The sequence below is a fragment of the Phyllostomus discolor genome, chromosome 8 (assembly GCF_004126475.2).
Source record: "Phyllostomus discolor isolate MPI-MPIP mPhyDis1 chromosome 8, mPhyDis1.pri.v3, whole genome shotgun sequence".
In the NCBI taxonomy this organism is placed as follows: Eukaryota; Metazoa; Chordata; class Mammalia; order Chiroptera; family Phyllostomidae; genus Phyllostomus; species Phyllostomus discolor.
The window spans coordinates 110,884,206-110,909,537 of NC_040910.2; the positions used below are offsets into that span (position 1 = coordinate 110,884,206).

Here is a 25,332-nt window from a genome sequence, read left to right on the forward strand (position 1 = left end):
GTAATGTAATTATGATATGCCTTGGTGTGTTCCTCCTTGGGTCCAACTTCTTTGGGACTCTAAGCTTCCTGGACTTCCTGGAAGTCTGTTTCCTTAGCCAGATTGGGGAAGTTCTCCTCCATTATGTTTTCAAATAACTTTTCAATTTGTTGCTCTTCCTCTTCTCCTTCTGGTACCCCTATAACTCCGATGTTGGAACGTTTAAAGATGTCCTGGAGGTTCCTAAGCCTCTCCTCATTTTTTTGATTTGAGTCCCGGTTTCCTTCCCATCACTGTTGGTTGCCTGTACATTTTCCTTTATTTCACTTAGCATAGCCCTCATTTTTTCATCTAACTTGCAACCAAATTCAACCAGTCCTGTGAGCATCCTGATTACCAGTGTTCTGAACTGTGCATCTGATAGGATGGCTATCTTTTCATCACTCAGTTGTATTTTTTCTGGAGCTTTGATCTATTCTTTCATTGGGCCATTTTTTTTTGTCTTGGCAAAACAGGTAACACCTGTTACATAGTAAGGAGTGGATCCTTAGGTATTTACCGGGGCAGGGCTACCCACATAGCTGGGTTGCTGTATGTGGGGGAGGGTCCGAGAGAGAACAGTGGTGCTTGCTCCGTTCTCTGCCGGATTTCAGTCACTTCCCCCGCTACCCACAAGCAAAGTGGGCCCTTCTGGTGCTGATTCCCGGTGGGTGGGTTTGTGTACACTCTAGGGCCCTGTGGGTCTCTCCAACAGACTCTCCTGTGAGGCTGGGAGTTTCTTCCCACCACTGCCGCAACCCCCACAGGTGTTTTCAATCGGTAGTTTGAGGCTTTACTTCCCTGACCTGGAGAGCCCTGGGTTGTGTGGTCTGTCTTGCTCCCCAGTTTCTCCTGGTTTATTTGCACACAAATGTGGGGACCCAGCCGCCGCCTTGCTGCGAGCCCTCTCTGCTCAGCTGCCCATCTCCACCCCTCCTACCGGCCTGGGTGAGCGTTTCTTCTTTGACTCCTTGGTTGTCGGACTTCCATACAGTTCGATTTTCTGTCAGTTCTGGCTGTTTGTTGTTTTTAAATTGTGTCCTTCTCTTGGTTGTGCAGGGAGGCACAGTGTGTCTACCTACGCCTCCATCTTGGCCGGAAGTCAGTCTATTCTTGATATAACAGTCAGGGAGTCTTTTGGGAGAGAGTGTCGGAGGGAGTGAGGATCCAGATGAGGAGGCTCAGCGTGCTGTCTGCCCGCCCTGCGCCCGCTGTGGCTGCGCCCAGAGTTGGTGACGGAGCCAGAGCTGTATGATGACGTTTTGTTGACCATTCCTCTGTGGATGGACATGAGTTATTTCTACCTTTTTTGGCTGTTGTGAATAATATCACCTTGAACATGCATATACAAGCATCTGTTTGGGTCTCTGCTCTCAGTTCTTTTGGGTCTATACCTAGAAATAGAATTGCTGGGTCACATGTTTATATGTTTAATTCTACGTTTAATTCTATGTATATGTATATGTATATGTATATGTATAATTCTATGTGTATATATATTTTTAAAGACTTTGTTTATTTTTAGAGAGAGGGGAAGGGAAGGAGAAAGAGAGGGAGAGAAACATCGATGTGTGGTTGCCTCTCATGCGCCCCCTACTGGGGACCCGGCCTGCAACCCAGGCTTGTGCCCTGACTGGGAATCGAACTGGTGACCCCTTGGTTCGCAGGCCCGTGTTCGATCCACTGAGCCACACCAGCCGGGGCTCTATGTTTAGCTTTTTGAGGAGCTGCCAAATGGTTTTCCCCAGCAGCTGCACCATTTTATGTTCCCTCCGGTACGTATGAGGGCTCCAGTTTCCCTGCATCCTTGCCAATACTTGCAATTTTCTTTTCTTTTCTTTTTTTTTTATTATACTCATCCCAGTGGGTGTGAAGTGGTGTCTCATTGTGGTTTTTATTTGCAGTCCCCGAATGACTAATAACATTGAGAATTTCTTCATGTGCTTCTGGACCATTTGTATAGCTTTGGAGAAATGTCCATTGAAGCCCTTTGTCCATTTTTGAGTTGGGTTGGTTTTTTTTTCCTGTTGAGTTGTAGGAGTTCTTTATATAATCTGGGCAGTGATCCCTGATGTGGTGTGCAAGGTGTGCAATATTTTCTCCCATTCTGTGGGTTGTCGTTTTGTTTTCTTTTTTTTTAACACCCTTTTTTTTTTTAAAGATTTTATTTATTTATTTTTAGAGAGGGAAGGGAAGGAGAAAAAGAGAGAGAGAGAGAAACATCAATGTGTGGTTGCTGGGGGCTGTGGCCTGCAACCCAGGCATGTGCCCTGACTGGGAATCGAACCTGTGACACTTTGGTTTGCAGCCTGTGCTCAATTCACTGAGCTACACCAGTCAGGGCTTCTTTTTGCTCTCTTAATGGCAGCTCGTGATGCCCAGAAGTCTCTGATGGTGATGAAATCTAATGCAGCTCCTCTGCCCTTTCGTTGTCTGTGCTTCTGGTGTTGCCGAGTCCGGTGTCACGGGCTTTTCCCTGTGTTCTCTCCTTAGCATTTTACGGTTTCAAGGCTTACAGTCAGGTCTTTGATCTCACATTGAGTTAATTTGTATACAGGGTGTGAGGTGAGCGCCCAGTTTTATTGTCTGGCAGATGGATTTTCAGTTTTCCCAGAACAATTTGTTAAGGAGACAGAGGTGGCCTTTTGACTCAGAAGGGCGGGGCTGGGTGGCAAAGGAGCCGACTGGCTTCCGCACCCAGCCTTCTCTCCTTGGCTTTCCACCCCCTTCCCCGCACTGTCTTTCGCAGGTTCACAAATTTCTAGACAGAAACCGGGATTGCCTTGACCCAGCTGTGGTAGAAATGCTCGCCCAGAGCCAGCTCCAGGTGCCCCGCCGCCCCCCACCCCGGCCCCCACCCCTCCGTACGCTGTCTCCCTGTTCTGCCTGGGCACTCCCGCTCGGGGGGTTGGTCTGGACGCTGTGAGCTGGTCCACCCTGACTCCCCAGGGGGGAGGGGGCAGGCCGGGCTGTGGACGAGCCCTGGAGTCCAGCGGGCTCCGGCCCCTCTGGCCCGCAGCTGGTGAGCAGCCTGCTCCAGGGAGCAGAGGCCCAGCTCGGAGGAGGGCGAGGCACAGCCACGCTGGCCTCTCAATTCCAGCAGTCCCTGGGGGACCTCCTCGCCAGGCTGGGCAGGTGAGAACGAGGCCCCACCGCCCCCCACCCCCCCACCGCACCCAAGGGCAGGGAGTTGGATCGGAGGCCGCTTCCTGCCCAGGTGACCCCCTCCACCCATCAGGAGCCGTGTTTACTTCATCCAGTGCCTCAGCCCCAACCCCGGCAAGGTCAGCTCCCCCAGTACCTGCCCCAGAGCCCACCCTCCCTGCCCGCCCTGCACGGCCCCTCCTCGTGGCCCGCCCTGCACGGCCCACAGTGTAAGCCCCTGGACGCCAGCACCGATCCGCTCTGTCCCTCGGCCACAGCTTCCGGGCCTCTTCGACGTGGGGCACGTCTCGGAGCAGCTGCGCCAGGCAGGTGTCCTGGAGGCCATCGGCGCCCGCAATGCTAACTTCCCCGTGCGCGTGCCCTTCCGCACCTTCCTGGCCAGGTGGGGCTCCGGGAGGGGGGCAGCCGAGGGCACCTCAGTCAGGGGTGACGAGACTTGGCCTGGGGTTCCTTCCGGGCAAAGGCGGACCCACTGTCCCAGGGGCCCTGGGCCTAGCATCCCACCCTTCCTCTGTTCATTCTCCCCTCTCCCCCATCTCTCTCTCCCCTCTCGCTGTTGGCTCTCTGTCCACCCCTCCGTGCCCCCACGAGTTCATCTGCGCCCCCCTCCACTCCAGCAACACTCTCCTGTGTGCCTAGCACATAGTAGGTGCTTTGCAAATCGTTGTGGAATGGGGGACTGGATAAAAGATGGTGAAGGGATCGGCCAAAGAACACACATGCGTGACCCGCAGACGCAGACAACAGTGTGGGGGTGGCCAGAGGGAAGGGGGGCGCTAGGTGGAGGCAGGCAAAGCGTGAGGACAAGGGGGACATCTATAATAATGCCGATAATAAAAGTGAAGTAAAAAAAAGAATACCGTCATTGTCCAATGTCTCAGACGCTGAACAGATGCTTCGGGGCTCGGGGTGTCGCACAGCTGTGGAGGGAGGTCCATGCCGCGTTGGCTGCAGCCGTGCCTCTGTCCCACGGGCAGGTTCCGGATCCTGGGGACCCCGGGGCAGGGAGAGTCCTCTGACCGGGAGAGGTGTGGTGCCATCCTGAGCCAGGTGCTGGGGGCTGAGTCGCCCCTCTGTCACCTTGGAGTCACCCAGGTGGGTGTGTGTGTGTGCAGACGGGTAGGCATGGTTTGGAAAGGGAAAGGGCTATTTTGGGAGATGGAGTGGGCTGGGTGGTAGGCGTCCCGGGGCTGGATGGCGCCAGGGAGAGGAGGGGATCTGGCGGACAGGGAGGAGCAGGCTGAGGCCTCGGGAGAAGGGCAGGGAGGGCCCGACCCCCCGGCGCCCAAACCCGGCCTGCCTCCAGCCCACGCCTCTGCCCCCAGATCCTGCTGCGAGAGCCTGGCTGGCGGCAGCTGGAACAGCACCGCGCCCAGCGGCGCTCCCAGGCGCTGCTCACCCTGCACAGCGGCCTCCGGGCCTACATCTCCCGCCAGCGCCTCCGCCTCCTGCCACGGATTCAGGCTCGTGTGCGGGGGCTCCAGGCCAGGTCCGCAGGGGCGGCGTGAGGCCCTGAGCCTCCTCAAGGTGGTGGGGCAGGGGCGGGGAGACACGGGTCTCAAGGCGCCTCGGCCTGCCCCAGCGCCCTCCCGTCCACACGGGGGTCTCCTGACCGCATCACCGCCTACTCGCATGCGGCCTCCACCGGAAGACCCCCAGCCGCAGGACGCTGGTGGTCCATCCAGGCCGCCCAAACCTGCAGCCTTGACTCCCTGGGTGTTCTCTTTCTTGGTCCATTCTTTACCCTGCGGCAAGAATGACCTTTTAAGGGCATGAGTTGGCCCTGGCTGGTGTAGCTCAGTGGACTGAGCACCGATCTGCTGGTTCGATTCCCAGTCAGGGCACCTGCTCGGGTGGCAGGCCAGTCCCCAGTAGGGGGAGCGCGAGAGGCAACCGCACATTGACGTTTCTTTCCCTCCCTTTCTCCCTCACTTCCTCTCTCTCTCAAAATAAATTTTAAAAATATATATTAAAAAATCATGAATTGGCTTTAGGCCAGACTTGAACACTCCAGGCCCTTGGGACTTCCTGGTCCCACGCCCCACCCCCTTCTCACCTAATTAACCCAGTCGCCCTTCCTGTCACGGGTCACGCATCCAGGACAGTGACAGAGGTAGTAGGCAGAAGTGAGCTGTAGAACAAATGGACTCAGGAAACGAGTGACAGGAGCAAACGTAGGGCCCGTGGAGCTCAGGAGAGAGCAGGGCGCAGGGATCGCACCAGGGAGAAGAAGAGGGGGGCGGAGAGGTGGGGGTGCTCCCAGGAGGGACAGCGCCTCATCCAGCAGCTCCGGGCTGACCTCCGTCTGCCTCTCCCGGGCCATAGGCGGTGGCACAGGGAGGAGGGCAGGGGTGGTGCCCGCCCCTCAGGCCGGCAGGGAGTCAGACGCAGATAGTAAACCGGCCGCCGGTCACCCCCAAGCTGAGGGCTGAAGCTCTGAGGACAGGCGAGGACAGGGACACCGGGGAGTCTCCGCAGAGGGGGCGCCCATCACCACTACCTATTTCTAGAATGTTCCCATCACGGACAGAAACTGTGAGTGCCAGGCGAAACTCCCCGCTCGCCTCGCCCTCCCGCCCCCGGTGGCCCCAGTCCGCTGTCTGTCTCTGGGAGTCCGCCTGCCCTAGACACTTAGTGTAAGTCGGCTCACCCCGCGTTGGCTCTGATGCCGGGCTTACTGCGCTGAGCGTGACATTGTCAAGGTTCATCCACGTCATTGCATGTCTCAGAACTTCATTTCCTTTTTACGGCTGAATGGTGTTCCATCGTGTGGGTAGACCACATCTGGTGTATCCATCCAGCCTTCAGGGCCCATTCGGGTTGTCTAAAAATAAATAAATGGAAAATCTTTTTTAAAAAATTTTTAAACGTTTTTCACTTTTAATTTATCTATTTTTTATTTTTAAAAGATTTTTATTTATTATTTTTAGAAAGGGAAGGGAGGGAGAAAGAGAGAGAGAGAGAGAGAGAGAGAGAAACATCAGTGTGCGGTTGCTGGGGGCCGTGGCCTGCAACCCAGGCATGTGCCCTGACTGGGAATCGAACCTGTGACGCTTTGGTTCAGTCTAGCCCTGGCTGGCGTAGCTCAGTGGATTGAGCACGGGCTGCGAAACAAAGCATCGCAGGTTCGATTCCCAGTCAGGGCACATGCCTGGGTTGCAGGCCAGGGCCCCCAGCAACCGCACACTGATGTTTCTCTCTCTCTCTCCCTTCCCTTTCTAAAAACAAATAAATAAATAAAATTTAAATATTTAATAATAATAATAATAATAATAAACACCCAGGTCTATGACAATCCTCATTTTTACAGATGATGAGCCCAGAGAGGTAAAGTAACTTATCGAGTCCATGGTGACTAAACAGGAGGGGGAATGAGCCTGGGTGGTCAGCTCCAGAGTCCAAGGTCGTAATCCCCTGCGCTGGGGGGCTTCTCGGATGACCCCTCCTTTCCAAGGGTCCTGCCGCCCCCTTCCTGTTGCTGCCAGCGAGCTCCTGGGGCTTCATTGGCCTGGGGTCAGTTTTTACATTCACATCTTGGCTTGGAGGACTCGGGCGCCCAGGGGTGTAAGTTGGGACCCCTCCCACCCCCCTCCTGGCCTCCAGGAAGCGGTACCTCCGGCGGCGGGCGGCGCTGGGACAGCTGCACACCGTCCTGCTGGCGGCCCGGCCCCTGCTCTGGAGGCGGCGGCGCAGACTGCAGGTGAGGCCTGTGCCACACTGCAGGTGAGACCTTTGCCACGCTGCAGGTGAGGCCTTTGCCACACTGGCAGCTCAGGGCACAAGCCAAGCCAAGCACTTTGCTGGCCAAGCCAGCCGGGTCCTGACAGCGTCCACCCTCCTAGCCCACCCACACAAGGTCAAGGCCTCAGGCCACTGCTGCTGGAGCTCCTCCCAATTCCGTCTGGCTGGCCAGGGTAGACCGAGGGAGGTAGCCGCCTTCCTCCCTCCCTGCCCACCCCTCGGGCCCACACTGTCCCCTCCCTGCCTGGGGTGGCTTCCCGTCCCTCCAGACCCGCTCCCCTCTCTTCCCTGATGACGCCAATTTGAGGGCCATAAAGCAGCTCAAAGGTCGGCGCCCACATACTGTCCCCTTCCTCGGCCCCTCCCTGGATGGACTTTGTCCCCAGGACCATTCCTACCCTCCAGCCTTCCTCCTAGTGCCCTGACAGACAGGCGGTGACCCCGCTGCAAAGGCGGGTGAGAGCTCCGGAGGGCTGGGCGCGGGCAGCGAGTCCCTCTGGGTCTGTGCTGGCTCCTCTGCCCTGTGCTGGGGCTTGAGGGGGCCGGAGGGGGCCGGAGGGGGCCGCTGAGCGGCTGTGCTGGGGAGGAGGCTTGAGGGGGCTCCTCTCGGGGACATCAGCTCTTCCTGCACCTCCCTGACAGCTTGGGCTTTGGAGCGGCTGGCACGGCAGCGGGTCCTCCCAGAACGCGCCAAGCATGGTAGGTGGCTGGCAGCGAGATGGTGTTACTGGGCTGTGAACCTGACAATTCTGGCACAGCCTGAGGGGGGGCGTGGGGCCTGTCCCTCAGGGTGCTGTCGGTGTTCCCTGGAGGGCTCCTGAGGCCCTGCTAGGGTGGGTGTCCAGGGCCTTTGGAGGGGAACTTTACAGACCTGGAGTGAGGAGGGGCTCGGGCCACCTGCACCCCCCACCCCACCTGGCACCCTGGCCAATCCCTCCTCCCTGACAGGAGCTGGGGCGCCTGGAGATCCCAGCCGAGCTGGCTGTCATGCTGAGGACAGCGGAAGGTGAGTCTGGACTGATGTCACTCTTCCATGACCCCTTCCCAAGTCCCTCTAAGTGTGCAGGGAGGGTCTGTCCCTGCGGTCCCTCCCACTGATGCTCCGGGCTGCCCTGCGCTCCCTGCCCAGCTCCCTCTGCACCAGGCCGGGGGCTGACAGTGAGGGTTGGGGGCGGTGCCAGAGCCAGGCACATAACCTGGGCATTTCTGGGCCACCTCCGGGCGCCGTTGCAGGCCGCCAGCACACTCTGGCCCAGAGCATCACCGAGGCCAAGCCCCCGGAAGTTCCTGCTCGGCCCAGCCTGACCCTCCCGCCGGACATCGACCAGTTCCCCTTCTCCAGCTTCATCTCCACCGGCTTCCAGGTGGGCCCCTAGGCCTCCGCCTTCCTGGCTGACTGCTCCAGGTCTCCAGGTGTCAGCCCCTGCTGGGCAGAGGTGGCCCGGTCCTGCAGCTCCCCAGCCTCCTCCCTCTCCTGTCACTAGGGACCGGGGTGGGGGGGGGGGGCAGTGGCGGGGGCGTGGGCACAGATGCATTGCTCAGAAAATATTCGTTGACCCTGCATGACTCACTCTCTAGTGTTACTCAGATCTGTGACGCCACACCTGTGTTTCACCTGTGGCAGCGCCCCGCTGGCGAAGTCATGTTGTCAAAGCACTCGCGGTGGCCAGGGACGCTGGCCGGGCTGCAGTGCCGGAGTCAGGAACGGCCTGCAGAGTGGGGTCCCAGTTTTGTTAGAAACAGCAGCGGGGGTGGCGGTGGCTGCCTCTGTGCAGAGAAAGCAGGACAGGGAACAGAGAGGCTGACACACCAGCTGGCTGTGTTGGTGGAATGTTACTGGTGGCTTTTATCCTTTATCCTTTTCCATGTTTTCTGAGGTTCTTTAAAAAAAATATTTATTTATTTTTTTAGAGAGGGAAGGGAGGGAGAAAGAGAGAGAGAGAGAAACATCAATGTGCGGTTGCTGGGGGCCGTGGCCTGCAACCCAGGCATGTGCCCCGACTGGGAATCGAACCGACAACCCTTTGGTTTACAGCCTGTACTCAGTCCACTGAGTCGCACCAGCCAGGGCTGTTTTCTGAGTTTGCCACGTGCACGGGCATCCGTGTGCTAATCAGAATAAGCAATGAAGCTGCATTTGAAGGGGAGTTGTCACACCAGTCCTTCCCTCTCCCTCTCCTGGGGTGCCGCTCCTATGGGCTCCCCAGGGCCGCCCTGCTCAGGCCCCATGTGCTGTACCCTCCTTCCTTGCAGGAGCCATCTCTGCCCACCCCTGGGCAGCTGCTGGCCAGGCCCCTGACCCAGCTGGTCGGCGAGGCCCCTCAGCGTGCCCTGGATATCAACAAGGTGGTGAGTGACCCAGCGGGGAGCTGGCAGGGAGGGCCTGGCTCCGGGGTCGGCTGGGACCTCGCAGCCTGAGCGCCCTGCGCTTGCTCCCTGTGTCTCTGCAGATGCTGCGGCTCCTGGGGGAGGAGTCCCTGCTGCCCTGGCAGGAGCAGGTCATGGGCACGTACCTGGTGAGGCAGGGGCAGCGCCGGCCGCCCCTGCGGGACGAGCTCTTCAGCCAGCTGGTGGCCCAGCTCTGGCGCAACCCCAGCGAGCAGCAGAGCCAGCGCGGCTGGGCCCTCATGGCCGTCCTGCTCAGCGCCTTCCCCCCTCTGCCCGCCCTGCAGAAGCCGCTGCTCAAGTAAGGGGCCTGGTGGGTGCAGGCCCCCGGGGTGGGGGGCGGGGGCGGCGGGCCGCCCCACCCCCACAGCAGCCCTGTGCTGTCCCCCAGGTTTGTGTCTGACCAGGCCCCCAGTGGCACGGCAGCGCTGTGCCAGCACAAGCTGCTGGGGGCCCTCGAGCAGACGCGGCTGGCCCCTGGGACCACACGTGCCCACCCCCCGACCCAGCTCGAGTGGACGGCCGGACGGCGGCGGGGCCGCATGGTGCTGGACGTCTGCACTTTCAGCGGTGATGCCCGCCTCTGGCCCAGGCCTCCCCGGGCCCATAGCGGAGCCAGTCCTGCCCCCGACCCTTCCTCGACCCCCTCCCTTCTGTCCCGTCCTGCTTTCGGAACCCCCTTGGGGACAGCAGCGCCTTCCCGGCAGGGCTAACCCCACCGTCTCTCACTCTCGGTCCGCACCCCTCGCCCCGCAGAGGAGTGCTTCTCGGCGGAAGTGGAGTCCTGGACCACGGGGGAGCAGCTGGCCGGGTGGATCCTGCAGAGAAGGTGTGTGGGGCCTGGGAAGGGGAGGGTGCAGCCAACACTGACCGCTGTCTGCCCCCCGCCCCCCAGTCCCCCTCCTCCCCCCAGCCCGCTCTCCCACTGAGCACCCCCTGCGGCTGCTCCCTCAGGCCCAGGGCCAAAGCCTGCTCCCCGCAGGGTGCAGGGCTACGTGGGCAGGGTCCAGACAGTCGATGCAAGACGGGAAGCAAGGGAGGCCCGGGTCCCAGTCAGCTGGGTAAACAAATGTGTGAACCAGAGCTGACGTTAAGTGTAAGGGGCGTGAGTCGCAAATAAGGAAACCCGCTGAGCAAAGGGGATTCCTCACCCAGCGTCCCGTCCCCTTCTGCAGCCCGCCCCTCGGCCCGCCCTCAGGCCCCGGCCCACCCCCACAGCCATCTGCCCGGCTGGCCACACCCCTAATGCGCGCCCCTGTCCCATCCAGAGGCCTGGAGGGCATTCCCCGTGGCTGGTCCGTGTCCCTGCATTCTGGGGACTCCTGGCAGGACTTGGCTGGCTGTGACTTCGTGCTGGACCTGATCGGCGAGACTGAGGACACGGGGGACCCTGCGGGTCCCTGCGACTACCCCATCACCCCCCAGAGCTTGTAGGTGCCGCCTCAGCACCCCTGTTCCCAGCCTGCTCCCGTCCCTCTCCTGACCCCCACACCACACACGGGGTTTCCAGGAGCCACCACACACATGCCCCCCCCCGCCAAGCCTCCCTCTCTGTGGAGACAACCCCCACAGCAGCCTGTCCACTGCCCTTGGCCTGGGCACGGGCCCAGCCCAGGGACGCACTTAGCCGGGCCACTCTGTCCTGCAGGATTAAGGACATCCCTCCTGCCCCTGGCGTCCAGGCCCCCTCTCTGTTCCCAGGTCCTCCTCCAGGTCCAGCCCCGACACTGCCCAGCAGGGGCCACACAGGTAAGGCTGGGAGTGGGCACCCTGAGGCTGGCAGTGTGCTGGGGATGGGGGTGTGGGAAGCCCCGTGCCCCCGGCTGCTGACACGGACCCTCCTCCGGCTCCGCAGGTGAGTCCCGGGCCTCAGGGAGCCTGGACAGCTACCTGGACGACATCTTCCAGCCCGTCCTCTCCCCGGGCCTCAGTGTGAGCAGCCAGCACGCCGCCCCCACCCCGTCCCACCTGCGCCCCTGCCCCACTGCGGCCTCTGCTGCCCCTCCCACCCCTCTCTCGGCGCTAGCTCTGTCCAGGACCCTGTGACCTGTGACCTCTGCCCTTCAGGACCTGGAGCAGGGCAGGGCTCTGAGCAGCCGCATGAAGGGCGGGGGCGCCATGGGGCCCATGCATCAGGGAAGCTACCCTATGGGTGAGTGTGAGCCCCAGCACCCACCCAGGGGCTCCCTGGCCCAGAGGCCCAGGTGGGCATTGCCTGGCACCCCCCAGGTCTGGGGTCAGAGCTCTAGCTTGCACCCTGGGCCTGTATCCTTTGCCTAGGGGTGGAGGGAGGTGGTCCGTGGTCCCAGGTAGGGATCAACCTGAGAGGGCCCTGTCCCATCAGCCTACCCAGGGATGATGCAGATGCCTGGGTACCAGCCAGCTATGATGCCGCCACCCATGCCCATGATGCCAGCAATGGGCGCGGTCCCTGCCATGCCAGGTAAGGCTGGGCCAGGTAGAGACTGGGGGAGGGAGGATCCTGCCCAGGGCCCAGAGGGCACGGTGGGCTGGGAGAGGGCTTGGAGCCTGGCCATGGTGCTCACCTGCCCCGCACACCTGCCCCCCGCAGCCATGGTGGTGCCGCCACAGCCACAGCCGCAGCCGCAGCCCCTGCTTCCCAGCGTGGACGTAAGGCAGCTGGCAACTCAGCAGCAGAACTTCATCAACCAGCAGGCGCTGATCCTGGTGAGGGTGGGCGGGGTGCCCAGGTTGCCCAGTGGAGACAGGTCTCCAGGGCAGTGCCAGGCCAGCTCTCACCTGGCCTCCCGCTCCTCCCGCCCCTCCCGCTCAGGCCCAGCAGATGACCGCCCAGGCCATGAGCCTGTCCCTAGAGCAGCAGACACAGCAGCGCCAGCGCCAGCCCCGGGCAGCTCCGGCCGTTGCCCCCAAGCCTAAGAAGCCCCCAGTGCCCCAGAAGGAGCCGGAGTTGCAGCCGGAGCCAGAGCCAGAACCGGAGCCAGACATGGTGGGTACCTGCCTGCAGGTGAGGAGTGGAGGCCAGGGAGGGGGCACGGGCTCTGGGCCTGCAGGGCTGAAAGACGCAGGATCAGGATCGGGGGTCTGGGGGTGGGAAGATGCAGAAAAGGTGCCGTGGGGCCCCAGCGCCAGGGACTCCAGGGGCTCACTGTGAGCGTGGTGGCTGGGCTGGCGGGGCTGTTCCCTCACTTCCCCTTCCTGCCAGCACACCTCGGAGGAGGCCCCGCTGGGTAAACACAGGCCCAAGAGCTTCCAGCAGAAGCGGGACTATTTCCAGAAGATAGGTGAGGAAACTCGGGGTGATGCGCGCATGCGGACGCTCGGTCCCTGCCCCCACCTGGCCAGGGGCGGCGGGGTGCACCTGCTTCCCTGGATCTGCCTGGCCTGCCCAGGAGCACGGAGGGGCAGGCCAGGTGGAGGGTGGCAGACAGGGTCGTCTGGGCACCTACAGGGCAGCAGCAGCCGAGCAAGATGAAGACGGTGAAGCCTCCACCCAAGGTGCAGATCCCCCAAGGGGAGGAGCAGGAGGAGGAGGAAGAGGAGGAGCAGGAGGAGGAGCAGGAGGAGGAGGAGGAGCCCCGTACAGGTGGTGGTGGGGAAACTGGGGGTGGGGCGGGGAGGTTGGGGGGCCCTGGCCCTTGGGTGATACACAGGGTCTCATGTGCTTCCTCTCCTCCCGGTCAGGGCCATCCCCTCCTGTGCCCCAGCCCCGGGTTGTGAAGAAGCCCCCACCGCAAGGCGGGGCCAAGGCGGCACTGAAGGCTGAGGCCGAGCCAGCCCGGGAGGCGGGGCCAGCCTGGGAGGCGGGGCCTGCACGCGGCCCCAGGCCAGCACAGGGCCGCCCACCCACGCCCAGCAGGGAGATTGGTAACATCATCCGCATGTTCCAGAGCCGCCCAGGCCCGGTGCCTGTGCCGGTGCAGCCATCCAGGTGGGACCCCGGGGGGGTGGGGGGGGCGGCGGGCCCTGCCGCTCCCCAGGGAGGCGGTCACCCTGTGGACTCCTGACCTTTTCCTTCCCGCAGGAAGCCTTCCCAAATTTTCCAGAAGAAAAACACCCCCAAGGACGAGGCTCTGGCCAAGCTGGGGATCGCTGGCGCCCACGTGCCCTCCTCGGTGAGGCCGGTTCCATCCCAGCCGGGGCAGGGCTGCTGTGCTCCGGAGGCCGGGGCTCCCAGGGGTCAACTTGGCCTTCTCCCTGGACACAGCTGGTGTCATGCGCATTCTCCGTGCCTCCACAGGTGCCGACCCCCAGCCCAGAGAAGGGCCCCCCGCCGGCGGTGGCCCCTAAACCCAAGACCCCCACCAGGGTACGGGCCTCCGACTCCATCAAGAAGAAGCAGGTTCCGCTGCAGGAGCTGTTTGGCCAGAACCCGCCCAGTCCCCAGGCACCCCCACCTGCACCAGTGCCCCCGCTGCCTCCGCTGGAGGACTTGGGAACCCCTGCGGCGGAGCCCCACGGTGAGGAACCTCACCACCCCCGGGGGCGGCGGTGGTGGGCCCCGCTGCGGGGCCAGGATTCCCAGCAGCCTCTTGGCACTCGTGGCTGAGGCCAGCTGCTCCCGCGTCTGGACTTCGGAGCCAAGGAGCCCCGGCTTCCGCGTTCCCGCCCAGGGCAGGGCTCGGGAACCCCGAAGGGCACTGAGGGGCTGTCCTTGAGACGGAGCTGACAGCGCTGTCAGAAACGTCTTGGCCCTGCTGACGTGGTCAGGGAGGGGCCCTGCTGACGTGGTCAGGGAGGGCCCCCACGCAGGGACGGCGGGGAAAGATGGAGGCAGGAGGCGGGGCTGTGGGCGGGGATGAGGCCGTGGGCCCAGAGCTCGGGGGAGGCCTTGAAGGGTCCCTGGGAGCCATGGATCTTCTCTTCTGGAGCCGGTCATTCCGCCTCTGGCCGCCCCTCACCCAGAACTCCCTGTGCCAGGCCGGACGGAGCCCTGGGGGGACGAGGGCCCCCGCACCCAGCTGCTCGCGCCCTCCGGCAGCGTGTGCTTCTCCTACGCCAACACGCCCTGGAGGCTGTTCCTGCGCAAGGAGGTGAGCGCGGGAGCGGCTTCGGCCTGGCCTGTCTTTGGGCTGGGGGGCTGGCGGTCTCCGGGGGCCCCAGCCCGGGGACCTCACCATCTGCTCCCCAAACTCGGGGAGCTGCCACGCCCTGACCCGCCTCCACAGGCTGGCGTCCTGTCTGGCCGGGGAGGCAGAGGCGCGGTGGGAAGGGGCTGGGCAGGAGCTGGGCAGGGGTGCCAGGTCCTCTCTCGCTCTCTCCCTCGCCCTCCTGCAGGTGTTCTACCCCCGGGAGAGCTTCAGCCACCCCTACAGCCTCAGGCTCCTCTGTGAGCAGGTGAGAGCTCCCCGCACCTGCAACAGGTACAGACAGTCCGCACACAACCTGGGCGCTTGCTGCGTTTCAAGCCCCGCCCCCTCCACGTAACCCTCACAACACCCCTGCGAGTAAGGGCCCCGACTGGCCCACCACGCGGACTGAAAGTCGTGTGCCCAGCACCCAGCACCCAGCACCCAGAACAGGAGGCTCTTCCTGGTGCGCGTCCCTTTGCTGCCTCTGGCTGCCCCAGGACTGCACCAGCTCCCCCAGATCCCCAGGGGCCTCCCCCAAGTGCTGCTTCCTCTGGGAAGCTTCCTTCCGCTGCCCAAGGAACAGCAGGCAGCTGGGGGAGGCAGGTGGGGGCCAGCCGTGGAGGCCAAGGGAGGCCCTGGGCTTGGAAGCCCCACTTCCCTCCATGCTCCACCTGCCCACTGCGGGCACCCCAGCTTTTCCTCCGTGCGTGACTGCTTCTGGGATGGTCCCTGGCCTCGGGACCTGGTGGTGACCCCCCGGCTCTGACCCCAGATCGTCAGGGACACCTTTTCCGAGTCCTGCACCCGGATCTCCCAGGACGAGCGGAGCAAAATGAAAGACCTGCTGGGTAGGGTCCCGGGACCCTGCAGTCGGACCGCTGGGGGGCTGGGGGCCGGGGGCTGGGCCTGCTGGAGGGAGGGAGCACACTCTGGGGTCCCCCCACTGTGAGGGAGCCTCAGGACCCTCGGGGCCACTCCTTCCCCGCAGGAGACCTGGAGGTGGGCCTGGACTCACTCGTCACCGCTGAGGACAACGTCAAGAAGCGCATTGTGGTGGCCGCGAGGGACAACTGGGCCAATTACTTCTCCCGCATTTTCCCCGTCTCGGTCAGTGAGGCGGGGGTAGGGCTGGGCATGGCAGCGCCCCAGTCAGGCCCCCCCCCCCCCCCAGCACACAGCCCGGCCCTTTTGCAGCAGGGACCGGGGGTGGGGGTGGGGTGGGCCCCAGTGGGAAGATAAAGGCATCGTGGATGGCGAGGGGGACCCGGCCGCCTGTCTGTGACCCCCTCTCCTCGCAGGGAGAGAGCGGCAGCAACGTGCAGCTGCTGGGGGTGTCCCACCGGGGGCTGAGACTGCTCAGGGTGGCCCACGGCCCCGGCGCCTGCTCCCAGCAACTGAAGACTCTCCGCTCCTACAGGTGAGCCAGGGCTGTGCCGGGGGGGTGGGGGGGAGGGGCGGCTGGGGGTGACAAGACAGGCCCCCAGCTCACGTCCCTACCCCGTGCACAGCTTCGCCGAGGTGCTGGGCGTGGAGTGCCAAGACGGTGGCTCTGCCCTGGAGCTGACGCTGAAGAGCGAGCAGCTGGTGCTGCGCACGGCCCGGGCAGGTGCCATCAAGGCCACGGTGGAGCTCTTCCTGCAGGAGCTCAGGAAGGCAAGCGTGGGCCGCGTGGGGAGCTGGGCGGGGAGGGACCTCTGCCCCATGCTTCCCGGTGCCCTGTCCAGGTCGGCCGGTCTTGGGGCTGTCGGCCAAGCTGCCTGGGGTGGGACGAGGCTGCTCTGGCTGGGTCGCTGGGATTCTGGGGAGTTTAGGGGGGAAGGAGGCCGATGGAGGGGGAGCAGGCCGAGCAGCAGCTCCCTGGCGGCCGCACTCACCCTCCCGCCTGCAGGACTCCGGCTACGTCATCGCCCTGCGGAGCTACATCACCGATGACCGCAGCCTCCTCAGCTTCCACCGTGGGGACCTCATCAAGCTGCTGCCGGTGGCCCGCGTGGAGCCGGGTATCTCCAGGGGCCAGGGAGGCGCTGACGCAGGGAGGGTGGCAGGTGGGCGAGCCTCCAGGGGGCAGCGGGGCCCAGTGGGTGAGGCCGCCCTCGCTCGCCTTCCAGGCTGGCAGTTTGGTTCCACCGGGGGCCGCTCGGGGCTCTTTCCCGCCGACCTCGTGCAGCCGGCTCCCGCCCCCGTCCTCTCCTCGCTGGAGCAGAGGACTGACCAGTCCAAGAGTCAGCTGCGGAGCCGAGAGCCCAGCCCGGCTCCCAGGGAGGTGAGGAAGACAGGAGGGCAGTGAGGACCGCCCTGCTGCCCTCTCCCAGTTTCTGGCCTCGTCTGCCCAGCAGGACCTCGAGCTCCCTGTGGCCAGGGCCTGTGCTGCCTGCCCCCCCGCCCCCCGCCCCATGCCCCTTGCTTAGTTCAGTGCTGCCCTAGAAGATGCTCAATAAAAAGCTCCTGACTCTCCTGACTCCTGGTGGTGTGGTCACTGCAGCTGTCCTGCCTGCTCCTCCAGGCTCGTGCCGGGGCGGGGCTGGGCGGGGGCCCTGCACAGGCCAGTGGGCACTCGGGTGGCACCAGGTCTCCTGTGCTCCCAGGGCCACGCTCGCTCCCGGAGCTGGGCACTCAGTGACAGCTCGGAGACCACCTCTGGCCCGTCTGCCTCACCGTCCACGGACCCCCACAACTACAGCATGCAGGAATTTGCCCTGAAGTACTTCCGGAAGCCCCCGGCCTTGTGAGTGCCCCGGGCCCACCTGTACACTGGTCTGTCTTCAGTTTCCCGGAAGTGGGCCCTGAAGGACCACCAGGCTGCAGCCTGGGGAGGGGTGGAAGGGCTGAACAAACAAGACCGTGCTCCTCTCTGTCCCCCCACTCAGGCCTGACCAGACTGGCAGGGGTGCTAACGGGAAAACCGAGGCCAGCCTGGTGCAGTACACCACGGTAGGGACACAGGCAGGGGAGGGTGGGCCGGCGGACCTGCCCTCTGGCCCCCAGACCCACAGCCCGGCCCCTCTGGCTCCAGGACCCCATCCAGGAATCGCTCATCAGCCTCAGTGACGAGGGCGTGAGCAGGCAGGCCGTGGAAAGCTTCCAGGGTGAGTGGCCGACTGGATCCCGTGCCCGTGAGGCCTCAGGCATCTGGGCGCCTTCCCTTGAGTTTGCCGACTCAGGGCGGCTCACGGGTGGGTCCTATAACCCCACGGCCTTCACTGACTTCTATTCCCACCCAAGGGGGTGGGAGGTGTGGGGTGCAGGCCCCAAGGAAGCTCTCTGAACCCCACTTCCCCACTGGGAAAGCTGCGTCTGCCGCTCATTTCAAGAGCCAGGCACCGGGTGCCAGGGAGAGCCCCGTGCGGGGACAGCGTGAACCAGGGCCGGGCCCCCAGCCGGCTCACCACACTTCTCGTCCTGCCTGCAGCTCTGATGCAGTTCATGGGGGACCAGCCGAAGCTGCGGGGCAAGGACGAGGTGGAGCTGCTGTACCTGCTGCTGAAGGTGAGCAGGAGCCGTGTGCGCTGGAAGCCGGGGGTGGGGGGGGGGGGACGGACACACCGGGAGCCCCGAGGACAAACCCCTGGCCTGAAAAGGAGCCCCCCGCTTTCCGCGGTCACTGTTCATTAGCATCACCCACAAGTGTTTACTGAGCACCTACTGTGTGCTGGGGGCGTGGCGGCGAGCCAGGCAGGCTTCCTCCCCAGGAGCTGACAGTCCAGTGGGAGAAGGGGGTCAGGAAACCACAGCGCCTGAGCCGGGGAGTGGAGTGTGGGGGAGGGGGAGGGAAGGCGGGGGAGGGGGCCGCCGCAGATGAGAGGGTGAGACGCAGCACCAGGGAGCTGGGGGGGAGGAGGATGTGGCCCACGGAGGACAGTGGGTCCAGGTCCTGGCAGGACTTGTGGGTCATTGTCAAGGACTTCGATCTTTTAAAGAGACAGAAAACCACGGGAGGGTTTTGCAGAGATGTGACTTATGTTTGCTGGGGACCCCCTAGCTATCCTGGGGGCATCAGGGCAACAGAGGTTATAGCAGTGACCCCTGGTGAGAGGCGGTGCGGGCGCTGGCCGACAGGGGGCAGCAGAGGGTGGGGGACTCAGAGCAGCCGTCCCCTTTGCTAAGGAAACCCGAGGCCAGGCAGGTGCCGGTCGGGACCACTGGAGGGGTTTCGGGAGAGAGGAGCCTGGAGCCTGGACTTCCAAGGGGCGGGCCTGGTGTCCAGGGAGGAGTCTCGGCTGGACGCAGGCACGGCAGATGAGGTGGCCAAGGAGCCAGTAGGGACAGAGGTGACAGGGCAGCGCGGTCCTTAGAGGTCAAAGAAGCAAGTGGAGACAGTGATTTATTGATTTTTAAAAAAGATTTTATTCACTTTCAGAGACAGGGGAAGGGAGGGAGAAAGGCCGATGGGTTGCCCGCAACCCGGGCATGTGCCCCGAGCAGGAATCAAACCAGTGGCCTTTCTCGGCTCACGGGCGGGTGCTGGCCCCACCGGCCAGGGCTGCAGACAGGGATTCCGAGTGCCCAGCGGTGCAGACACTGGCACGCTGAGATAGGGACAGAGAGGTGGCCGCCCGGCTGTCCCCCTGACACGGCCCCCAAGCCCGCAGCCATCGGCAGGGTCTCTCTGCCCCTGACGTCAGACCTCGCGCCGTGCCGTGCCCCCCCCCAACCCCCCCACACTCTGCCTGTCCCCGCGGCCCCTCCCCAGCCACCGGCCCTTGCTGCCCCCACAGCTGTGCCAGGAGAAGGAGAACCTCCGGGATGAGATCTACTGCCAGGTCATCAAGCAGGTCACAGGACACCCCCAGCCGTGAGTGTGGGGGCTGCTGGGCCGGGCGGCGGGCAGCCGGTGGGCAGCCAGCGGTCAGGGCCTGGCAGCCTGAGCCCAGCCCTCTGCCCTGCAGGGAGCCCTGTGCCCGAGGCTGGAGACTCCTCAGCCTCCTCACCGGCTTCTTCCCCCCATCCCCCACGCTGCTGCCCTACGTGACCAAGTTTCTGCAGGACTTAGGCCCGTATCAAGGTGCTTATGGGGGGAGGGCGCTTCCAGGCTGGGGCTCGGCTGCCTGGGGAGGGGCTTGGAGAAGCCTGTGACCGCCAGCCTCGCCTCTCTCTGCAGAGCTGGCCTGCAGCAGCCAGGAGCACCTGCAGCGCACGGTCAAATACGGCGGGCGCCAGCAGCTGCCGTCCCCGGGCGAAATGCAGGCTATCCTGGTACTGGGAGTGTGGACAGCTGGGCGTTCTGGGTCTCCTCGGGGATGGGGAGCTGGGGCCTCTGTCCACGGTGGGCTGACCCTGCCCCCTGTCCTGGCAGAAAGGGAAGACGGACCGCCTGCTTCCCATTCACCTGCCCGGAGGCCTGAGCTACAAGACCAACATCTCAACGTTCACTGTGAGCACGGGGCCGCCAGAGAGGGGCGGGGGACAGGCGGGGGGGGGGGGGGGCTTGGGCATCGGTCCTGGGCCCCCAGCCCCCCGTCACGGTGCTGCCCACGTGCCCAGGTGGCAGCAGAGGTGCTGGAGGAGATGTGCGGGCAGATGGGCATCTCGGACCCCAAGGAGGTGCAGGAATTCGCCCTCTTCCTCATCAAAGGGGAAGGTGAGCTCCTCGACGCGGCCCAAGGGCGCCAGGCCGGGTCCTCTGTGTGCCTGTGGGCGGGCAGTTCCCACGCCGGGGCTGGCGGGGCTGCGGAGGGCTGGCCTGGAGTGTGGCAGGGCAGGCCGCCCACTGGGGCTCCCGTCGCAGGCAAGCTGGTGCGGCCCCTGCGGCCTCACGAGTACCTCAACAACGCGGCGGGGGGCCCGGACGCCAGCTTGCACAGCCGGCGGCTCAGCTGGGAGACGCCCCTGCACTTCGATAACCCCACCTACATCGGCGCCCACTACAGCCAGGTAGGCCAGCGCACCCCTGCCTGCGTGGGAGACCTCCCGGCCTGCCTCCCTCCCCGCAAGGAAGAGGGATGGAGGCGGGATCTGGGGGGCTCCAGGGGGACCCAGCCGCCCGTCACTGCACTTGGCCCGCAGGTGCAGCGGGACTACCTGCAGGGGAAGCTGCCGGTCGGCACGCAGGCCGACGCCCGAGTTGCCAGGCTGGCCGCCCTGCAGCACCTCAGCAGGGCCCAGGCGGCGCCCCCATCAGAGTGAGTGTGGGCGCGGCCCCGGCCTCCTGCCACTCCTCCGGTCCCACCCCAAGGGCCCTCCTTCAGCCCCCAGTCCGAGGTCAGGGCCACTCTGCCCGTGCCCTCCTCGGCCATACACAGACAGGCCCGGAGCCGGGGAGGCTGGGCACGCCTGTCCTCCCCACCCCAAGCTTGAGGGCAGGGACACCCCACCTGCATGCCGGCTCCTCAGTGTCATCCCCAGCAGCCGCCGGCCCGCTTACTCACCACCCGCCGCGCGCCCGGCCCTCACTGACCTGGCTGTGTCCTAGGCAAGACCTGTCGGCTTACTTGCCGAAGCCGCTGAGAGGTCAGGTGGACGTGGCCACCACGGGGAGCCTGGTGGCTCGGGAGCTGAGGCAGCTGCAGGGGTGCAGCCCCCACGAGGCGCAGATCGGCTTCATCGGTGGGTCTGGGGCGCACGGGCTGCTGGGGAGGGGCCAGGAGTTAGAGGAGGCCCCGGAGGGAAGGGGTGAGGGCGGAGGGGGGCTGAGAAAGCCCCTCTACCTTCCGGCCCCCTCACCTGACCTGGGGGCCAACTAGGGGAGGTCAGTGAGCCCCACTGGCCAGAACTGCCACCGTGTGCCCCACCCCCCGCCACCCCGTCCTGCAGAGGCCGTGAGCCAGCTGCCCCTCTTCGGCTGCACCGTCTACATGGTCCTGCGCTCGAGCCAGCAGACCCTGCCCGGGCCCGGCCTCCTGGGGCTGAGCCGCCAGCGCCTCATCCTCATGGACCCCAGCTCCCAGGTGGGCCAGGCCCCTGCGCCCCTCCTCCCCGCCCCCACTCCCCCCGTGGCCTTCCCTAGGAGGGGCCGAGCTCTGCCTCTCTGCCGCCCCCAGACACCCCACTGCTCCATCGCCCTGAGGGACCTGCGCCAGCTCCACCTGCTGAGCCCCCTGGACGAAGAGGGGCTCCCCGGCCTGGAGCTCAACTACGGCTCCGCCGACAGCCCCCAGACCATCTGGTTTGAGCTGCCGCAGGTGAGTGGCCGGGCCCCCGACCATCCCGGGAAGCTGGCTTGCCGGAGCGCGGGCGCAGGCTGACACCCACTGCCCGAGTGTGCCGTGGGCACGGCAGAGGTGGGGGCCCATGGGGAGCCCTGCCCTCACCTGCCGGCGCCCCGCAGGCCCAGGAGCTGAAGCACACCATCGCCTACCTGCTGGACGACGGCACTGAGTCCCCTTAGTGGCCGGCCTCAGCCGAGAGGAGGGGCACGGGGGTGGAGAGGAGGAAGGAGCCCCTCCCCGGACCAAAACCCATCCGGACAGACGGTCCCCCTCGAGCGCTGTCGGGTCACTCCGACCTGGATGTCCTGGCCCGGCTGGCCCACACGGAGGCCCCCAAGTTAGGGGCTGCTACTGTGACCTCAGCTGGGAGAGAGCAGCGGCACGGATCCTTCTTGGGGGGCGCGGCGGGGGCTGTAGGAACTCAGCTCGGGCAGCTGACGTCGCCCGGGCCGGGGGAGACGCCCCCCGGGCCCCAGGTGTAAACGTCAGCATGAGCGCAGACCCGGGCGAAGCAGCTGCCGAGGAAATAAAACTCCCGAGAGCAAAGGGCTGTGTGGGCGTGAGTGTGTCACGGCAAACAGGACTTTATTTCTCCGGCAAACATCTTGGTCCAGCCCAGCCTTCCCGGCCAGGAGCAGGGCCTGCGCCCGGGGCCAGCAGGGCCCCTCCTGAGGGGGCCCCCAATGGCTCGCACAGGTGGGCCTGGCCCGGGCTTACAACTCACGGACAGGAGGCAGAGGGGCCAGTTCTCCTTCCTGGTCCCCGGCAGCAGCCGCACCTCCCACACCCTCTGACCTGGGGGCCCGACTCAGAAGACAGGCCGGGAGAGGCTGGGAGGAGGAGGGCCTCAGGCCCTTGCAAGCAGCAAGAAGGGGGACTGATCCCGGGGGCTGACCTCCATTTGGGAGGAGTCTGAGCCATCTCCTCAGCAAGGCGTGGCTGGAAGCGGGAAGACCCTGAGGAGAGAGACGCCACTGGCGGCGGCGGCCTGTCCACCCTCCCCATCCCTGAGTCAGGCCCAGCCGGGGTGGCCTGCGGCCGAGTCCGGGGAGGACGCCGGTCCTGCTGGGCGGGGGCCGGTCACGTCTGTGGGTCACACGGGCTGTCCCAGTCGGCCTCGCTCTCACAGCGGGCCCGGCCGTGGAAGAACTGCTCGATGAGGTTCCGGGCCTCTTCCTTCACTGCAGATCCAGAGTGGGGGTGCGTGAGGGCCAGGCTCCTGCCCGCAGGGCCCCCACGTGCCACCCACCCAGGGATACAGGCACTCACCGCTCCCTCCCAGGCAGGACCGCTGAGCCAGCGAGTGGGAGAGGTGGCGGGCGAAGCCTTTGAACAGTTCCTGCAGGCAGAGGGCGCAGAGGAGCGGCGGGCACGGGCCCAGCCGGGACCGAAGGGCCGGGCAGACGGAGGGCGGGGGCAGCCTGCCTCCCCTGCGGCTCCCACTCCCTGCCCTCCCGCCCCTGCCCCCAAGTGGCCCAGGGGAGGGCGAGCAGAGCCCTCCCGCCTCGCCTACCTTGGATGCGAACTTGCCCTCTTTGTAGAAAGGGGTCAGGCACTTGACCACGACCTCCGCAGCCACCTTCAGGGAGAGGCCGGGGGCCGGGAGCGGGCGGGAGCCCTGGGCTTCGGGCTGTGCGGGGCCCTGGTCCCCGGCCTTAGCTGAGATGGAGCCGTTGGCTGAAGGGCGGGGCCTCTTCCGGGCCTGGCTCTCGGGGTTGTCCTGCGCAAGGCCACGGTGGAGGGTCACTCTGGGGCTCCCTGTCGCTGTCCCCTCCCTGTCGCTGACACGGTGAGAGGACTTTCCCCAAGCCCCTAGCCCAGAGCAGAGCAGACACCGGCCTGGCCCCCAAGTCCCCTCCCTCCGGCCTGGCCCGTCCGTACCTGCAGGGGCCTGGGCCGCTTGCCCCTCTGTGCCTCCACTGCGGGGGTGGGCTGGCCTCCAGGGGGCCCCAGGTCTCCGGGCGGGCAGGCACTGGCCAGGGAGGGAGCAGGTGTCAGAGGTCTAGGCACCAGCTGGGCCCTCCGCCCAGGCAGCCTCTGCAGGAAGGGCCCCGAGCTCCAGAGGCCCGGGCAGCGAGGGAGACTCCAGAGGATTCCAGGGCTACGCGTGCCCTTACCTCGGCCCCTTCTCGGTGCACCCCTCCGCCTGCGGAAGGGCAGCCACGCATCCCGGGGCTCCGTCCTCCCCCGCGGAGCACTGCACTGGGGCCTCAGCCCGGGGCCCCTGCAGCCCACCGCGGGAAGGGCTGGAGCCCTCTGCCCCCGGGGCCGAGGCAAGCGGAGGGGGGCTCCCGGCCCCTCGGCAGAAGAAGCGGGCGATGTCCTGAGAATCCCTCTGTGCCGCAGCGGCCAGGAGCTGCTGCTTCCTGCTGGCGCGGACCTGGGCGGGGGAACTGGCCCTGGAGGGGCCTTTCGCCTTCTTCTCCGGGGAGGGCCCCCCACAACGAGCACTGCTTCCGGGGGCCTCTCCTCGGAGCCCGGGAACGGCCGCACTGCCTTCCTCATCCCGGAGGCCACAGGGCGGGCTCGGGGGCCCCTGCGCAGGCCGGGGGGCCTGCGCCTCGGCCTGCATCTTCTCCATCATCTCTGTGGCCGTCTGGAATGCGCAGGAGCCTTTGGGGAAACCAGCCCCCACGCGCTTGGGTTTGAGCTGTGAGCGGGAGGAGAGAGGGTTCTGACGGCTGGGTCCCCTCGAGGACCCTCCCAGCCGGCTGGCCCGGGGAGGGCCGTGGTGGTGGGCCTCTCGGGCGGGGCAGCAGCAGCAGGACGGGCACAACGCCCCCTGGGGGTCAGGCTGGTGGGAGGAGAGCCGCGGGGCCAGAGGGGTGCAGTGGGCAGGGCAGAGGAGCTCTTGGGCCCGCCTGGGCCGAGGGCCAGGGGACGTGGCGCCCTTCCCAGACCGAGGTTGGGGCGGACGCGGGGACACTGCTCACTGAGTACACCTGGGAGGCCGGCAGGATGTCGTGCTCGGAGGGCTCCGGGGGCCCGGCTTGGGCGCTCTGGGCGCTGCCTGCCTCGAGGTAGAGCTGCCCGTCCTTGGAGGCCCTGTGGATCTCGGCCACCTGGGGCGGGGACGAGCGGGCTTGCCATGGCACCCCCCAGCGCCTGGCAGCCCGCGCCCCGCCCTCCCCTGGCTCTCCACCAGCGGGCTCCGGGGCCCAGGGCTACGGGCGGCTGGACAGTGGACAAGTCCCAGTCCTCACGGGTGGACTGGAGATACCTCCAGCGGGCAGAGGGAAGCGGGGTTCCCCCGGATAAGTGGTCTCTGGGGTGAGGGGTGGACTCTCAGCTGCCTGGGGCTGGAGGGCGGGAGCCAGGGACTGTGAAGGGGCGGCCTCCCCCACTGCCACCGCCCGGCCCACCTTCTTCAGCACGCCGGCCTTGTACAGGTTGGCCGCCTTGGCGTTCCGGAACATCTCGTGCTCCAGCTCCACGGCCTTGGCCCGGAGGGCAGGTCTGGGGGGCGAGTGCGAGCCCTCAGGCAGGCCTGAGCCCTCCCCCTGCCGGGTGCTCCTGGGGACCTGGAGAAGGCCAGGGCCTGGGGCTCCAGCCCCTCAGCAGTGGCCGAGTCTGCCCCCTGGTGGGGCCGTGGGGACCTGCATCCCCGGGGAGTGGGACGGGCCATGATCAAGGGCGGGGCCCCCAAACAAGCCCAGGCTCCTGCGGCTCCCCAAGGAGCAGGACTTGGAGAGCCCTTGCCCGCCGCCTGGCCCGGGGCACTCACCTGTCAGAGGCGCCCGCGGCCTGGCAGTTACCGCTCAGAGCCTCCTCCAGGAGCCCCAGGCAGTGCTCCCGGGCCTGCGCCGGGAGAGAAGGTGGTCACGGGA

The 25,332-nt window shown here is 65.3% G+C and overlaps 2 protein-coding genes across 3 annotated transcripts in view; one reads left to right on the top strand and one right to left on the bottom strand.

Moving 5' to 3' along the window:
* MYO15B (myosin XVB) overlaps positions 1-21,898 on the top strand; it is a 33,548-nt gene extending 11,650 nt beyond the window's left edge. The window contains exons 15-63 of the mRNA XM_036009075.1: positions 2,768-2,845; positions 3,038-3,153; positions 3,257-3,302; positions 3,441-3,565; positions 4,161-4,278; positions 4,509-4,672; positions 6,787-6,883; positions 7,567-7,623; positions 7,873-7,930; positions 8,158-8,288; positions 9,178-9,273; positions 9,375-9,610; positions 9,701-9,879; positions 10,066-10,138; positions 10,578-10,739; positions 10,958-11,058; positions 11,165-11,241; positions 11,377-11,461; positions 11,654-11,752; positions 11,882-11,997; positions 12,104-12,295; positions 12,494-12,572; positions 12,740-12,874; positions 12,973-13,219; positions 13,313-13,403; positions 13,529-13,748; positions 14,209-14,321; positions 14,566-14,625; positions 15,133-15,208; positions 15,349-15,467; positions 15,659-15,777; positions 15,869-16,013; positions 16,249-16,360; positions 16,469-16,644; positions 16,946-17,085; positions 17,228-17,291; positions 17,374-17,446; positions 17,770-17,846; positions 19,076-19,152; positions 19,247-19,362; positions 19,459-19,553; positions 19,654-19,731; positions 19,842-19,938; positions 20,086-20,231; positions 20,364-20,479; positions 20,770-20,903; positions 21,111-21,244; positions 21,338-21,478; positions 21,625-21,898. Of these exons, the coding sequence (XP_035864968.1) occupies positions 2,768-2,845; positions 3,038-3,153; positions 3,257-3,302; positions 3,441-3,565; positions 4,161-4,278; positions 4,509-4,672; positions 6,787-6,883; positions 7,567-7,623; positions 7,873-7,930; positions 8,158-8,288; positions 9,178-9,273; positions 9,375-9,610; positions 9,701-9,879; positions 10,066-10,138; positions 10,578-10,739; positions 10,958-11,058; positions 11,165-11,241; positions 11,377-11,461; positions 11,654-11,752; positions 11,882-11,997; positions 12,104-12,295; positions 12,494-12,572; positions 12,740-12,874; positions 12,973-13,219; positions 13,313-13,403; positions 13,529-13,748; positions 14,209-14,321; positions 14,566-14,625; positions 15,133-15,208; positions 15,349-15,467; positions 15,659-15,777; positions 15,869-16,013; positions 16,249-16,360; positions 16,469-16,644; positions 16,946-17,085; positions 17,228-17,291; positions 17,374-17,446; positions 17,770-17,846; positions 19,076-19,152; positions 19,247-19,362; positions 19,459-19,553; positions 19,654-19,731; positions 19,842-19,938; positions 20,086-20,231; positions 20,364-20,479; positions 20,770-20,903; positions 21,111-21,244; positions 21,338-21,478; positions 21,625-21,684 (5,646 nt within the window). The 3' untranslated portion in view covers positions 21,685-21,898. The remainder of the gene's footprint in view (positions 1-2,767; positions 2,846-3,037; positions 3,154-3,256; positions 3,303-3,440; positions 3,566-4,160; positions 4,279-4,508; positions 4,673-6,786; positions 6,884-7,566; positions 7,624-7,872; positions 7,931-8,157; positions 8,289-9,177; positions 9,274-9,374; positions 9,611-9,700; positions 9,880-10,065; positions 10,139-10,577; positions 10,740-10,957; positions 11,059-11,164; positions 11,242-11,376; positions 11,462-11,653; positions 11,753-11,881; positions 11,998-12,103; positions 12,296-12,493; positions 12,573-12,739; positions 12,875-12,972; positions 13,220-13,312; positions 13,404-13,528; positions 13,749-14,208; positions 14,322-14,565; positions 14,626-15,132; positions 15,209-15,348; positions 15,468-15,658; positions 15,778-15,868; positions 16,014-16,248; positions 16,361-16,468; positions 16,645-16,945; positions 17,086-17,227; positions 17,292-17,373; positions 17,447-17,769; positions 17,847-19,075; positions 19,153-19,246; positions 19,363-19,458; positions 19,554-19,653; positions 19,732-19,841; positions 19,939-20,085; positions 20,232-20,363; positions 20,480-20,769; positions 20,904-21,110; positions 21,245-21,337; positions 21,479-21,624) is intronic.
* Positions 21,899-22,055: 157 nt separating this feature from the next.
* The window catches only part of RECQL5 (RecQ like helicase 5), a 29,316-nt gene continuing 26,039 nt past the window's right edge, over positions 22,056-25,332 (bottom strand). The window contains exons 12-19 of one of the 2 annotated variants that reach the window (XM_028520296.2): positions 25,230-25,303; positions 24,868-24,961; positions 24,439-24,567; positions 23,623-24,155; positions 23,387-23,477; positions 23,019-23,225; positions 22,775-22,844; positions 22,056-22,686 (exon numbers count right to left, since the gene is read on the bottom strand). In XM_028520296.2, coding sequence (XP_028376097.1) covers positions 22,586-22,686; positions 22,775-22,844; positions 23,019-23,225; positions 23,387-23,477; positions 23,623-24,155; positions 24,439-24,567; positions 24,868-24,961; positions 25,230-25,303 — 1,299 coding nt within the window. In that variant the 3' untranslated portion in view covers positions 22,056-22,585. The remainder of the gene's footprint in view (positions 22,687-22,774; positions 22,845-23,018; positions 23,226-23,386; positions 23,478-23,622; positions 24,156-24,438; positions 24,568-24,867; positions 24,962-25,229; positions 25,304-25,332) is intronic. The other variant, XM_036034137.1, reaches the window with a different exon arrangement.